The 14,992-nt window shown below is 40.2% G+C and overlaps 1 protein-coding gene across 3 annotated transcripts in view; it reads right to left on the bottom strand.

The window, feature by feature from the left end:
• DOCK10 (dedicator of cytokinesis 10) overlaps positions 1-14,992 on the bottom strand; it is a 240,864-nt gene that overhangs the window by 64,522 nt on the left and 161,350 nt on the right. For all 3 annotated transcript variants that reach the window (XM_010837054.1, XM_010837053.1, XM_010837055.1), the window contains exons 20-26: positions 13,504-13,627; positions 13,198-13,319; positions 12,736-12,822; positions 9,851-9,943; positions 9,292-9,410; positions 6,506-6,575; positions 3,053-3,166 (exon numbers count right to left, since the gene is read on the bottom strand). In XM_010837054.1, coding sequence (XP_010835356.1) covers positions 3,053-3,166; positions 6,506-6,575; positions 9,292-9,410; positions 9,851-9,943; positions 12,736-12,822; positions 13,198-13,319; positions 13,504-13,627 — 729 coding nt within the window. The remainder of the gene's footprint in view (positions 1-3,052; positions 3,167-6,505; positions 6,576-9,291; positions 9,411-9,850; positions 9,944-12,735; positions 12,823-13,197; positions 13,320-13,503; positions 13,628-14,992) is intronic.

Raw genomic sequence — 14,992 nt, 5'->3', positions numbered from 1 at the left:
TCCTGCCCTGAGGGACCTGGTGTGACTGTCCAGCCTGCAAGCCCAAGCGCTGCCCACAAACCTCTCCACAGTTCCTGCCCACAGTTCCTCTCTCCCACCAAACGCTGCTCCTGCCTTAGGTCTGGGGCTACACTCAGGCAACAAGAGTTTCCCTCTTTAGTATGGACTTCTAAAGAGGTGTAAGCAGGCCCAGGAATAAACCTACAAGCTCTAAAGGTGGGGGCTCCTAGGAATCCTTATAGTTCCAGGAGGCACTCCTTTGACTCCCCTCACACTTTGCCTCATGAGAAGGGGTGCACTTGGAGAAGGCCAACGGTGGGGGCCCCTAGGAATCCTTATAGTTCCAGGCAGCCCTCCTTTGACTCCCCTCACACTTTGCCTCATGAGAAGGGGTGCACTTGGAGAAGGCCAAAGAATACCCAGGGCTTCCCAGGTGGTGCTAGTGGTAAAGAACTGGCTGCCAATCCAGGAGACACAAGGGATGTGGGTTTGATCCCTGGGTTGGGAAGATCCTCTGGAGAAGGAAATGGTACCCCACTCCAGAATTCTTGCCTGGAAAACTCCATGGGCAGACGACCCTGGTGGGCTACAGTCCATGGGGTCACAAAGGGTCAGACACAACTGAGCACACACAGCAGCAAAGAACACCCAAGGATGCTAGGTAGGCAGCCTTCTCCAGCGACCCTGTCCCCACCCTCACCCCGTTACAGTCTATTCTCTATGCAGTCATCAGAGAGACCCTTTTGAACCATGGTCAGCTCAATTCACTTCTCCCCTCAAAGGCCTCTCATGGCTCCCAGTTTCTCTCCCAGCGGAAGCCAAAGCCCTTGCAATGGCCCACAGGCCTTACACTACCCGCCTAACCTCCTGGTGCCGCTCTGACTTCATCTTGCCTCCTCTCTTTGCTTACGTGGCTCCTGACCTTCCTGCCATCCTTTAGGCACGTCCACCAGGTGTGCTGCTGCCTTACGACATTATACAGGTCTTCCCCTCAATCTTTATTTTCTTTAATTGAAATAAGTTGACTTAATAATGTTATGTAAGTTTCAGGTGTACAACATAATGATTCAATATTTTTATGGAGTGCACTCCTCAAGGTTATTATAAAATACCGGCAATATACCCTGTGCTCCTCATTACATTGTTGTAGTTTATTTTATACCTAGCAGTTTGTACCTCTTAATCCCCTTCACTTATTTTGCCCCTCCCCTCACTCCTCTCCCCTCAGATAACCACTAGTTCGTTCTCTGTATCACTAAGCCTGTTTCTGTTTTCTTATACTCACTTGTTTGCTTTATTTTTTAGATTCCACATATAAGTGAACTAAATTTTGCTATTTGTGACATCATGGATGGACCTGGAGGGCATTACATGCTTAGTGAAATAAGTCAAAGAATGACAAATACTGTATGTTTCCCCTTCTCCCTTTAATGTTCTACCCTAAACGTCTCTAGCTCTCTCACCCCCTTCCCATTTTTTGCTGAGGTCTTTCCTTCTCCACAGCTCTATCCTGACCACTGTATTTAAAACTGTAAACCTCACTCTGCACTCAGTGCTCCCCATGCCCTTACCTGCTTGATATTTTCTTTTCCCATGCTACTTCTCACCGCTGAACATGCAATTTTTTTCCCAACATTGTTTAAAACCTTTTTTAAGGTTTTAAAGCATATTTAAAGACTTTTTTTTTTTTTTTAATCTTTAGGCCACACCGCCTGGCATGTGGGATTTTTTTAAATCGATTTTTTAAATTTTAAAACTAATTTTTTAATTTTAAAACAAAAGAAATTAGAATTACTTTACAATGTTGTGTTAATTTCTACTGTGCAACATGAATCAGCTGTATGTATACATACATCCCCTCCCTCTTGAGCTTCCCTTCCACCCCGCCTTCCCACCCCACCCTCCCCTCTAGGTCATCACAGAGCATCAAGCTGAGCATCCTGGGTCACACAGCAACTTCCCACTAGCTATCTGTTTCACACATGGTAGTGTATATACGTCAATGCGACTCTTGTAGTTCATCTCAACCTCTCCTTCCCACATGCAGGATATTAATTTCCTGATCAGGGATTGAACCTGAGCCCCCTGCATTGGCAACGTGGAGTCTTAACCACTGGACAGCCAGGGAAGTCCCTGAACATGCAATTTAATTAACTTTGCTATTATGTGGGTCATTTACTATTTTTTATCTTGCAGTACTATGTAAACTTCCCAAAGGCAGAGATTTTTATTCTATTCTCTATATGCATATCAAGTGCCAAGGATGGTGAGGATGGTGTTTGTTGTATGGAAGGCACTTGGAACATATTTGCTGGATAAATTGAATGAATATGCTCATACAGCTAATTTAAATTTAAACAAACAAACCACTTGACCTAGACAACTTTGATTTTAGTGAAATGCTGATGCTTATTGATCCAGCCTCAGCCCTCTCTAGCTACTTACTCATCAATCATCTGTCTGTCAAGTCATGATAGATAATTAATTTAGCAGGGGACTACATTCACAAGTCTATAATAACTTAGAGTTATATCTTCATAAGCTTCTCACCATCTTTTATGTTACTACAAATGCATGTGTTGCAACTTTTGGGGGAAAAAGAGTAGCTGTTTCTCTGCCTCCTTTCTGCTGTCAGTCTACTCATTAATATATCATTAATCCTTTTGTTGGTATTTTTCCTCTTGTTGTGCCTAAAAACCCCATAAACTTTATTTTGGGTACACTTAGTACTTTTGAATGTTATAGGCCATTCTTAAGAGTCATTCATTTTGCCTTTAGGCCAAAGCACCTGAGTCCATTCTACTTTTAAAGATGATCTGTTCTCTTAATATTGGAGGAGGGCATGGCAACCCACTCCAGTATTCTTGCCTGGGGAATCCCATGGACGGAGGAGCCTGGTGGGCTACAGTCCATGGGGTCACATGCTACTGTTCCAACACGAAGCTTACACCAGAAACCATAAGAGAAACGATCTATAAAAATCAATGACTCCTATCACCTTCAGAGTTGAGTGTAAGCCATCCCAGTGAAAGCCCGTCTTTAAATTCTTTACCTTCAGGACATGCTTGACTGTTGTGGAGTCATTTGATTGCAAAAGACCAGTCATATTTTTAACCAGTTCTTCATGTATAGTTCTCTCCTTGTATGCCGTAGTCTTGAACACAAACTGAAGAAAATCCAAACAGTGAAAAAAAAGTTAAACACTTAAAAACAAAGGGTCAAAAATTATGTTCCATGAATAACTCATGTCTCAAAATTATCTGCTCATGCCAGATTTTGTCATGAAATAAATGAAGGCCCAATGATAAGTGTAATACACACCTGCTCCTACTGAGGGCTTTGTATAGGTAGAGCCTTGCTCACCTAAGCTCTCCTTGACACACTCTTAGTAGAAATAAAAAAGAAGATCAGAGAGCAATTCAGCGGGTTCAAGGAAACATGGAGGGCTTTGACCCACCTACTGAGGGCACATTTCCCCTTCTCCTTCCTTCCACTGGCAACAGGTGGGTGGCATGGTAGCATTTCTTCATCCTGAAAGGGTAGAGCACCCACTCAAATAGCCAAGTGGGGAACCTGGTGCCTTCCAGAGGCCAGTAGGAGAACTGCCCACGAGCCCGGGGTCCACTACCTCCTCACGCTGAGACGCGCCAACCAAGAGGTTCATAAACATTGGCCGTCAGTAAGATAACAAAGGCTGCTGGCCTTTTCCTTAAAAGATCGGTTGTTGGCACAGTGAGTGCATGTCATGGTTTAGTCTTCCATATTTCTTCATATATTTTAAGTATCAATTCATGCAGATATATTTAAAGTACAAAATGCTTATGATGTTTTACTTATGAGTTGGGTTTGCCTCAAGGAAGGTCATTTCTTTATAATATTCACAGTTTGGACTTCACTATTGTCAAGGGTGAAGACAGACAAGAAACAAAGCAGAGGCACTTTGCATTTGGGGTCTATAGCTATTTCTTTGACTTTATAGCACATTGATGCCTAAATCTCCTGAGGCGTCTGACTTCTCCAAGCTCATCCCCAAGGAGAAGAATAAGGCTAAGAGATGCATGAAACTAGCTAAAATCAAGAGTAGTACAATTTTCCCCCTCATGGATTATGACTCCTATGAGGGTAATGTAATCAACTATCTAATGCCATGCACAGTTACTTAGCTCCAAGGGCATTTTGACTAGCTCTGAAATTTTTTAAAATTTTGGCTAAACCATGTCAATCCCATGAGTTGCTATAAACGATGGTATCTAATTAGATCAACTTTAGACATACATCTTTGAAAAAGACACGGTGAGTGTATGTGTACATTTTGGATATTGTAGATGGAGTGAGTTAGCAGCATTTAGCACCACTGAACTTGAAATGGTGTTTAGCATATTTCTGAATAAGTATGAACTATATCAACTATCACATTTTGCAAGGACATCAAAGCAGGTATTGACCCCAGTTTTCATTAAACTCTTAGGTGTGGAGCTTAATATTATTGTATATGTTAGAAATTAATTTTTTTCCATTAAGGGTGAAAAAAAAATCAGATTCCTTGGTCAAGGTCAGACTGTCAGCCATGTACTATATATAGCAGGAGTCAAATCACAGAGTCAGATAGCTGGATGTTCATCTCATCCACTCATCTCACTTCACAGAGGAAATGTGAGGTTCAGACAGGCTGATCACTCCGAGTTAACGATCTAACCCTAACTAGAATCTAGTTTTCCATTTTCTACTTTAGTGCTTTTTCCAGAATAAATTTTAGTTGGTTATATATATTTGTCTGTATTTGTTTTAGACATATGAAATTATGTTATGAAACATCTTTAGGAATTGTCATCAGCTTGAAAATCCACGTAGGTGTATTTCTGGATTTAAAACACTGACAAAATGTGGTCCACTGGAGAAAACACTTCAAAGCAAACTCAATAAGTATCCTCCTACATCATAAAATCAAATGGTCTCGTCAGGATTTTTTTAAATATCCTGGTTAAAAATAAGGACTGCTCCAGGAAGCACTGCCAGGATACCACTCCAAGAGCATTACAGATTGCTTCTATGAGCTGATATAAGGCTCTCATCAGGAACTAGCCTTGGCTGTCACAAAAATAGTCACATCAGTGGGTTCTAAAAGCAATTTTTGGTAATTCTACTGGAACAAGGTAAATAATACGTGTGTTGAAAAGGAGATGACTTTGTATGACAGAGATTGGGAAATTTTTTTCCTTTCATGCCCTCTGGAGCTTGAAATGGAAAACTGGGGTAAGGGTTGAGAGAATGAAAATTCTATAGATGATTCTGCTGAACAGTAAACTCATCAATATCCTATAAAAGGAAGCTATGCCTCTGTCTTACAGAGCAAACTAAAAAGGCATTTGTAGATGGAACTGGCCTTTGGCAATTGAATTGTAGACCTTATTGGATAAAATCATACCATAGGGAAATTATTGTGAAATTACTATTTTTGGCATATAAGGGCACACACTCATACTTAGATATTTGGGAAGACATTTAACTTTTCTGACAGATAAAAAACATGTTAATATGAAACTGTAATGGGAGTAATTCCTCACTGATAATATCTCAGAGGGGTTCACTCCAGAATAAAATTTTTAGTTATTTCTTGCTGTCACAAAATTTTAGCACAAAGGACCCCAAATTTCTTCTCTGGTTGCCTTTTTAGACATCTAAACTACATGGGCATATGTCTACCTATATATATTCATGGAATATTTTCTTTTAATTAAAAAGTTCTATGTCTTTTAAAAGAGATAATCTATACATAAAAATTGAAATTTAGTCCTTTATTTATATAAAGGAATATAAGATACTTTTATTTATCTCTGGATGGTTTTTTTCTTTTCCTTCAAGAAGATGACCTTTAGGCTGGAACTATAATGTGCAAACATCATCACAAGTTCACTGGCATAAATTCACAGGCCAACTGAAAATGAGAATATAAACATGTCCAAGTGAACATCTGACGAAGGCCACTGGAGGAAGCAGTGCACACTGATGGGATGGGCTAGTGGTTCATGCCGGAGGAGAAAGGACTTAACATACCAGAAGCAGGTACAAATATACAGTAACTGGGAAAATGAAATAATGCCTGAGAAAACAATAAAAAGAGCTAAGAAAACATTACAGAAGAAACAGCACATTCAACAAACCAACAGGAGGCATCTTCCTTAAATTTACAGAGGAATTTCATATATTTCTAATGTTGATTTCAAAAGACCATACTTTCGTTTTCTCCTGCACTTCTTTCTTTGCTTTTTCTCCCCATATAAATATTCATTTGCACATGTATGCATTATTTATATATTGAAATAATACATTAAGCCCATTAATGCAAAAAAGAAGGAGTTCTAGATCACTAAAGGGAACGTTCAGTATGACTGGGGTGGGCACCATTCAGCTAAAGAGGGGAACTCCTCACTTATTGCAGACAGGAAATGAGACAAGCCACACAGCACAAGGGGATACAACCGACGCCCACGTGGCAATTTCATACCTTAATGTAGGACTGGACAGAGTGGTCCAGCTGTTCCTCATGGCACTTGGCCACGATGTCGGTCAGAACCCTGGAAGAGCAAAGCTGTTGAGTGGCCTTTCTGGAGCAGGCAGGAAAATACCACTTGGTTTGTCACTGAAGTGCTTGGTGAGCTGGGCACTTAATCATTACTGAATGAATGAATGAACCAATTTCAAACTCAGTACCGGGTGTTCAGTATCTATAACATCCATTAGCCATTTCCAACCTTGAAATTTCTAAACACGAAGATAAAAGTAATGTCTTATGGCTGCTATTACAGTTTGTGTCTGCTGACAATGTCTTTTTGGAAAAGGAATTGATTTTAGTATCTTATTAAAACTTAAGATCTTTAACCTCTAAGTATCACATTCTGTTTTTAAAGAGCTTGTCTTCCAACTTAGAGGTGTTATATATGTGCTTTTGGAAAAAGTATTCAGTCTAAAATGTAAGTTTTTGGGTTTTCCTCCTTAGCTGGGTTAGAGTCCAGTAGCAATTGTGGTACAGGTTGATTTCTTCACATTAATCCTTGCAGTTACTCCATGGCTGTAGTGCTTAGGAATATCTCAGAATTTTAACAGGTCTATCTGCTGAAATATTTAGGAGTTTTTGCCAATAGATGCATATACTCATGCTGAAAAGAGTACAACCTGAAGGCACAGTTGGGGACTTCTAATCTGGCTCCAGAACTGGATGGTTATAGGAATGTTAGAGATGTTATAATTTTCTAGCTTCAGAGCTTTACTTTAAAAATGATGCTGTGCTTAGTCACTCAGTAGTGTCCTACTCTTTGTGACCCCATGGACTGTAGCCAGCCAGGCTCCTCTGTCCACGGGGATTCTCTAGGCAAGAATACTGGAGTGGGTTGCCTATCCCTTCTCCAGGGGATCTTCCCGACCCAGGAATTGAACCAGGGTCTCCTGCATTGTAGGCGGATTCTCAACCAGCTGAGCTATGACTGTCTTTCTAAAAGAGGCTAGTAATATGTGTGGTAGTTATGAAGGTACTAGAGACATTTCAATGTCAATACCTGTGATGGATTCATTTTGATATTTGGCAAAACTAATACAATTATGTAAAGTTTAAAAATAAAATAAAATTAAAAAAAAAAAGAGTAATTTTTTTCCAGAATGCTGTGACTAATATTTTTTTTAAAAAAATGAACTTTAGGAATATATGATTCAATAATTAACTGAAAACCCTATCTCTAGAAAGAGAAGATTGTAATTTGCTAAAGTCACCAGACAGATTAGTAATGTTGAAAGAATGTAGCGAAGGCAAATTTAAAGCGAGAACAGTGAAAGAAAAACTGAACATAAAAAGAAACATAAGATTTAGTGGGGAAAAAATGGTACAGCTACTCAGGAAAATAATTCGGCATGTTCTTAAAACCAGCACTTTTGGGACTTGCCCGGTGGCTTACTGGCTAGCTCTCTGAGCTCCGAGTGCGGAGGGACTGAGTTCAATCCTTGGGCAGGGACCTAGATCCTCCATGCTGCAACTAGGAGCATGCATGCCACAACTAAATACCCTGCATGCTGCAACAAAGGCCAAAGATCCTGTGTGTCACAACTAAGCTCAAGAAATAAATAAATATGAAAAAAACCCAATGCATACAACTACCATATGACCTAGCAACTGTTCTTTTCAGAGAAATGGAAACTTATGTTCACCCCAAATCTACCAAAAACTGGAAACAATCCAGCCATCCTTCAATGGGTGAGTTTTAAACATATTATGATATAGAATACTACTCACATAAAAAGGAGAGAACTATTGATTGATGTAACAACCTGGATGAATCTCCAGAGAGTTATGCTGAGTGAAAAAAGCCAATTCCTAAAGGTTACACACTGTCATATGATATAATTCCACATTTGTGCGTGTGTGCATGCTCAGTCATGTCTAACTCTTTGCAATCCCATGGGCTATAGCCCATCAGGTTCCTCTGCCCATGGGATTCTCCAGGCAAGAATACTGGAATGGGTTGCCATTTCCTCCTCCAGGGGATCTTCCCTACCCAGGGGTTGAACCTGTGTCTCTTGTGTCTCCTGCACTGGCAGGCAGATTCTTTACCGCTGTGCCACCTGGGAAGCCCTCATAAATCCATATAACTTATATATAAATTTAAAATAGACTATATAATAAATTTATCAACTTATATAAATACATGGAATATATAATATAAAAATATATGTACTCATATTACATATAAAATTTCAATATAACATATATAAAATTCTTAAAGTAACAAGATTTTAGAGATGGAGAAAAGATTAGCAGTTGCCAGGAATAACGGGTGGGGACCGAGATGAGAAAGAAGTAGGTGTGTCAATAAAAGGCCAACATGAGGGATCTTTCTGGGAAGGGCGATGTTCTGTCTCCTGCTTCTTTCAATGTCAATATTCTGGGATTGATACTGTCCTATAGTTTTGCTAGATGTCACCATTGGGAACATCTGATGAGAACATGAGCTCTCTTTTGTATTACTTCTTACAACTGCAAGTGCCTCTATAACTATCTCAAAATAAAAAAGTATAATTAAAAAGCACAAAGGAAAAGTTAAAAAAAGAGGTCTAAAACTCCACGTGGATGATAATAGTAGATGATTAGAAGGTAAGAACTCAAGAGTGAGACATACTTAACTTTGAGATATATGTTCAAACGAAATGCAAGCATACACAGTTATGTAGCCACTCAGTTATAGTTACAGTTGTCTGTCACCACAGCTTATAAAATCTCTTCTCCCAAGGCTGTGCTATGAATACCTGGTCACAGTGGTGCTTATTTCATCTTCTTCATTCTGTACCAGAATCTTGAAGAGCTGATTCAAGATTATAGGCAGAAAACTCATGATTGCATGAATCTTTTCCACATTCAGTAAGTTCTGTTAAATTGGCAGGACAGAAAAAAAAAGGTCATTGATTAAATTTAAAGCACATTCGACTGATGTTCATCAGGACTTGAATATGAATACAGTAGTTCACCTTTGTTTGGCTTTATTTTTCATGGCATTTCTCATGACATACAGGCATGAAGGTAAATGTTGCAAAGACTCTACATCTAATTAACTAATTCAGAGTCAATTGACTCTGATTTTCAACCATTTTTATTTTGGAGAAACTGATCTTTGCTTACTCTTCCATTATACAGACAGACACCTTTTAGGAACTGTGAAATAAAATCATTTCCTCTTGGAAATGGTAAGGTGTTTAAAAAGCTTCAAGAATAATTATCCTGAAGCTTGCTACTCAATGCAAAATGTAAAGGTCTGCTTTGCCTATTTCCATCCTGGAGACCACTGCAACTATTTGAACATCATGTTACCTTACAGGAGCGAACGAAATTCGAGGTAGGTGACTGAGACATATCTTTCTCCCTTTTTTGGCATTGTCGGAAAAATGCGTTCACATGTGGATCCTGAAACAGCAAAAAAAGTATTGATTTTTCTGATGACACATAAGCTGTGTAACAATCATGGTGATGGGAGGTGAGTCCTTCTGTAGGGCAGATGACTTGGTGTGAGGCGCTTTACCAAGGAGGCAGAGAGACAGACCTCTCATTTCTGGAGCTGTTCTGGCATGCTGAGGGCTTGATCTGAACCACAAAGTCTGCTCTCCTTCCTATTTCATTCTCAGAGATTTGTGTCCTTCTGGGCCACATGACAACGGCTAGAGAATTCCTTCTCTTGACTCTGTTCCTACTCCTTTCCTCCCTCTTTTTTTTTCTTTCTTTCTTTCTTAAATTCTCTTCTATCATCTTCCTGTTCCTGCTTATTCCACAGACTTCTATCATTTATTCTTACTATTCTTTAATACACACGAGAATGGGTACGGTTTAATATGCACAGGGATACTTTCAGACTTAAAATGTCAGCGTTAATAAAAAATTAGGAAGTCCACCTGGCATCGTGAAATAAAAGTTGACTCCTGTCCTTTGTTAGGGGCAGAACTGTGTCCCCTCCAAAATCCATGTGTTGAAGTCCCAACTCCCAGTACCTCAGGTTGTAACCATATTTGAAAATAAGGCCTCTAAAGAGGTAATTATGGTAGTTCGTGTGGTCCTAGCCCAAATATGACTGATGTCTTTACAGAAGAGCAAACTTGGATATTCACACACAGAGGAAAGCCAAGGAGGGAGGCTTTGGAAGAAGACAATACTCTGACACCTTGATCTCAGACGACCAGCCTCTACAACTGTGAGAAAATATATTTCTGTTTAAGCAACCCTGTCTGTGGTATTTTATAATGGCAGCTGGAGCAAACCAATCTGTCCTTTAATGTTGTTTCCTGAAGCAAATGTCACGTTGGAAATGCTGGGGATCAAAGTTACATAGTCAGGAAGTGGGATACAGACTCCCTGGTGGCTCAGGTGGCAAAGAATCTGCCTGCAATGCAGGAGACCCAGGTTCAATTCCTGGGTCAGGAAGATCCTCTGGAGAAAGGAATGGCAACCCACTCCAGTATCCTTGCCTGGAGAATTCCATGGACAGAGGAGCCTGGAGGACTACAGTCTGTGGGGTCGCAAAGAGTCAGACACGACTGAGAAACTAGCACTCTGAATTTTCACACTCTTCTGGGTGTTTCTCTGGCATTTGTCAGCTCTAGAGGGGCATCTGTGGTTTGAGTTCCCCACAGGTCAGTGTGTGTGTGTGTGTGTGTGTGTGTGTGTGTGTGTGTGTAAGTAATATTTTCAGTTTCATGTTATTTTTTCAAGAATTATTCAGTGAAAGCTATTTGTCAGATCCTCAGTTGGCATGGAGGACAGAGCTGTGGGCAAGGAAAACCCACACCCTTCCTCTGGTCCTTCCATAATGCCCCTGAGATGGATACGACACCATGGTTTCCACACAATTTATATTTCTATTTTCTCACAATCAGACAGGTGCTTCAAAGGAAAACAGGGTGTCAGACGGTATATGACAAGATGATACAGCATGTCTGAGAGGTCAGCAGATAGGGAAGACTTCTTTGAGGAGGTGATATTTGAACCAAGATTTGAAGGATGCATAGGAGCTGAAAGACTGATGAGGGAAGGGGAGGCAGAGAGAGAGATAGCTTTCCTGGCTGAGGAAAGGCAGTGTCACAAAATCCCTGCATTCTGGAGGAATGGAAGCAGACAGAGGGCACAGTGCGTGAAAGGACCTTGGGTCTTCAAAAACTGATGTAAATACCGCTATAGAGGAAGGAAGGTGTCTTCCAGGGCGAAGAGTGTGTGGGCAGTGGAAGCTGATATAGAGAAAGGTAAGTAACGGTGAGTCACAGAGGGACCTGAGCTGTTTGGAGGAAAGTAGCTGGAAGCATGACAAAGAGAAACTCAGGATTCTGAGATACATAAATGCAGGATTTGGTGGAGAACAGTCATCTTATTGTGACTTGACTGAGGCTGATGGCATCAGAGAAAAGATGTATTTAAGAAGTTATGATACAGGACTGGGGAAGAGGACTCAATTTGGCTTGAGGTGCCAGTGGTTATGGAAAGACATTTTGATCAATATATGCTGGATTATTTCACTTTTCTTAGCAACCAAGTATGTGCTCAAGCAAAACAAAACAAAACAAAAACTAAAAAACAACAAAAAAGAAACAAAACCAAACACACACACACACAACTACAACAACCAAATGCACACTGAATTTAAGAAAGGAGCAATACTTATTCTGTGTACAGGTAACAGTTTGCTTTGTAGTTCGTAATCAGTATCATAAAACTTCTCCCACTGCGCTAAAATAAGCTGCCTTGCAAGGGAAGGGGTGAGCTTTATGGTACTATGACAGTGGTAATAGTTCCCTGTGTTCAGCATTTTGTAGTTCATGAGACGTTTTCACATGCAGTTTCTCATTTTGAGCCTTACTGCAATCTTAGGTGGAGATTTTCTTTTATTGTTATCATTTTCCTGATGAGGACATGGGACTGTGGGGGTGAAGTGATTTGTCCAAAATTCCTGTGTCAGAAGTTGACCAAAGTGGCTCTCAGACACAGTTTTGACCACTTCATGGCCTTTGCTCCATGAGAGGAGGCTTGGATAGGCATTGGAAATTAGACTGAGTTTCAAGGGAAAGGTCCACAATTTTAATTTTAAATGTTTCATATTTTTAACACTTGGGTGTTGTCATTGGAAGCAAACCATCTTCCAAGGGAAGTGTCATCTTGATAAATACACTTCTGGAATTTTGGTCTGCAGTTGGATAGTATCAGGATAACATGCTCACCTGAGTGTTCACTGTTGATACAACAAATGTCGATACTTTGAAAAGTGGTTTACCACCATCGACCCATTTAATGTCACTCCCAGTGTGCTGCAAAAAAGAGTTTGTTACTGTCACTGTGGCAATTTGAGAGAAAGGAAATGTCAATAAATAGGTTATTTAGTTTATGTTAATTTGCCACCTTGATCCATTAGTCTCACATTACTATAGAGATGGAAAATGAGAGATGCAAATACATTTCGCAGTATTAGTAAATGATACCAATGTGATATCAGGGGATCATTTTGAATAGATCATTTCTACTGGCCACAAACAAAACAAGGTATTGAAATATTACAGGTCAGTTGATTTCTAATTACAGTGGATGAATACATAAGGTGGGATTAATTTAAATAGCCAGTGGAAGATAACCTCATGTCATTTAGCCCATGTATCTTTTCTCTTAAGTTGTATGCTACCCAGTACCTTCCCATTTGCAGAATCTTGAAAGCTTAAATAATTTGGAGGCAGGCTCGTTGCTACTGGGATATTATACTCTTGAGAAGCTATCTGATCATCTTTCATCAAAGGAAGCCAAGCATATCCAACTGTTAAAAAAGAAAAACAGAGAGAAAACTTTTCAGTACACACCTTCACGGTGAGGAGTAAAAAGAAAGCTATTTATCATTTATGAATACAAAACCTAGTTTAAAAACTCTAAATAAATCAGCTCTTCAATTCAAGTCCCAGAGATGACATGTATGGCCATGTCGGATCGCTTCTGGTCAGTACCTGGGGTTTCCAGTGCCTCCTTCTTTTTGGCGTTGGCTTTCGCATTTATGTCACAAGTGACATGATGAAAAGAAAACAGAATATGGTGTTTCTCATGAAGTTGTGTTGGGAGTTCAATTTTCACCTGCAATGAAAGAGATAGTAGCTGGGATGAGACTGAAATCATTTCCTAGGGTCAGGGCAAGACAAAGCATAGGCACTTTAACCTTTTAAAAAGTCTTTAACTGAAATCTAGGTCCACCTTAAGTCAGCACTAGAAGCACTGATTTAATTCTTAGTACATATCCATCCTGCTAGCACTAATGCATCAAGATTATATTTTTACTTCTTTATTGTGGTGGATGATGATAATTTAGACTACCCAGTGTTTCTCCTTAGGTAATTTATGTCATCATGGGCAAACTCTGGGACACAGTTTTGAGCAAACTCCAGGACGTAGTGAAGGACAGGGAGGCCTGGCATGCTGCAGTCCATGGGGTCACAAAGAGTCAGACACAACTGAGCGACTGAACAACAGATTTTGCCGTGAATTAAACACACACACATATACAAACAGACATACACATATGAAAAACACACAAGGAGACATAACTGTATAATGTAAATAAGGCACAGATTAAGGACTTATTATCAAGGGACATGAATTAAGTTGTCCTCGCCTCCCAAAGGGTGTGCATGGACCAAGCATCACTTGGGAGCTGGTTAGATGTACAGAAACTCAAGACACTACTCCAGACACGTGGAATCTGAATCTTCATTTTAACAAGATCCCCAGGCGATACTTTTCAGTTTTTAAATCTCTGTCACATAGGCTGTCATTTAATTCCCTCAACAGTCTTGTGAAGTAGGATGGTATAGAGGAAGCAAACAAGGCGAGAGACGTTAGGGGGCTTTGAGTCACTTAGGAGGACAGACTCGTCAGTAATTACTAGCACCTTCCAGGACAAGAACATCTGTCACACTGGAATCCCAGGATCCCAGGCAGGTAACCTACATTCAGTTCAATATTAGCAACAAGGTAGTGTCCAGAAAGAACATCAAATCAAGCAATAAGGTGATAGTGAAAGTGAAGTGAAAGCTGCTCAGTTGTGTCCAACTCTTTGTGACCCCATGGACTATACAGTCCATGGAATTCTCTAGGCCAGAATACTGGAGTGGGTAGCCTTACCCTTCTCCAGGGGATCTTCCCAACCCAGGGATTGACCCTGGTCTCCCACATTGCAAGCAGATTCTTTACCAGGTAAGCCACCAGGGAAGCCCAGGGACCTAAGCAAATTATCTACCAATTTATTTATTAGACTCTGTGCATCTATATAGCTAGTTAATTTATTTTCACACTGTTCAGGAGAGAATTTATTAATAGATTTTCAGTGTCATCCCTGGGACAGTAGTATCAGCATCACTTAGAAACTTGTCTAAAAACGTGAATTCTCGGGCCCCATCCCAGACATATACAGGATCCAAAAATCCTGGGGGGGGGGGGGGGGGG

The sequence above is a fragment of the Bison bison genome, unplaced genomic scaffold (assembly GCF_000754665.1).
Source record: "Bison bison bison isolate TAMUID 2011002044 unplaced genomic scaffold, Bison_UMD1.0 scf7180017864068, whole genome shotgun sequence".
Lineage (NCBI taxonomy): Eukaryota > Metazoa > Chordata > Mammalia > Artiodactyla > Bovidae > Bison > Bison bison.
Note: the sequence above shows the minus strand (reverse complement) of the source record. Positions and strands in the feature narration are given on the sequence as shown.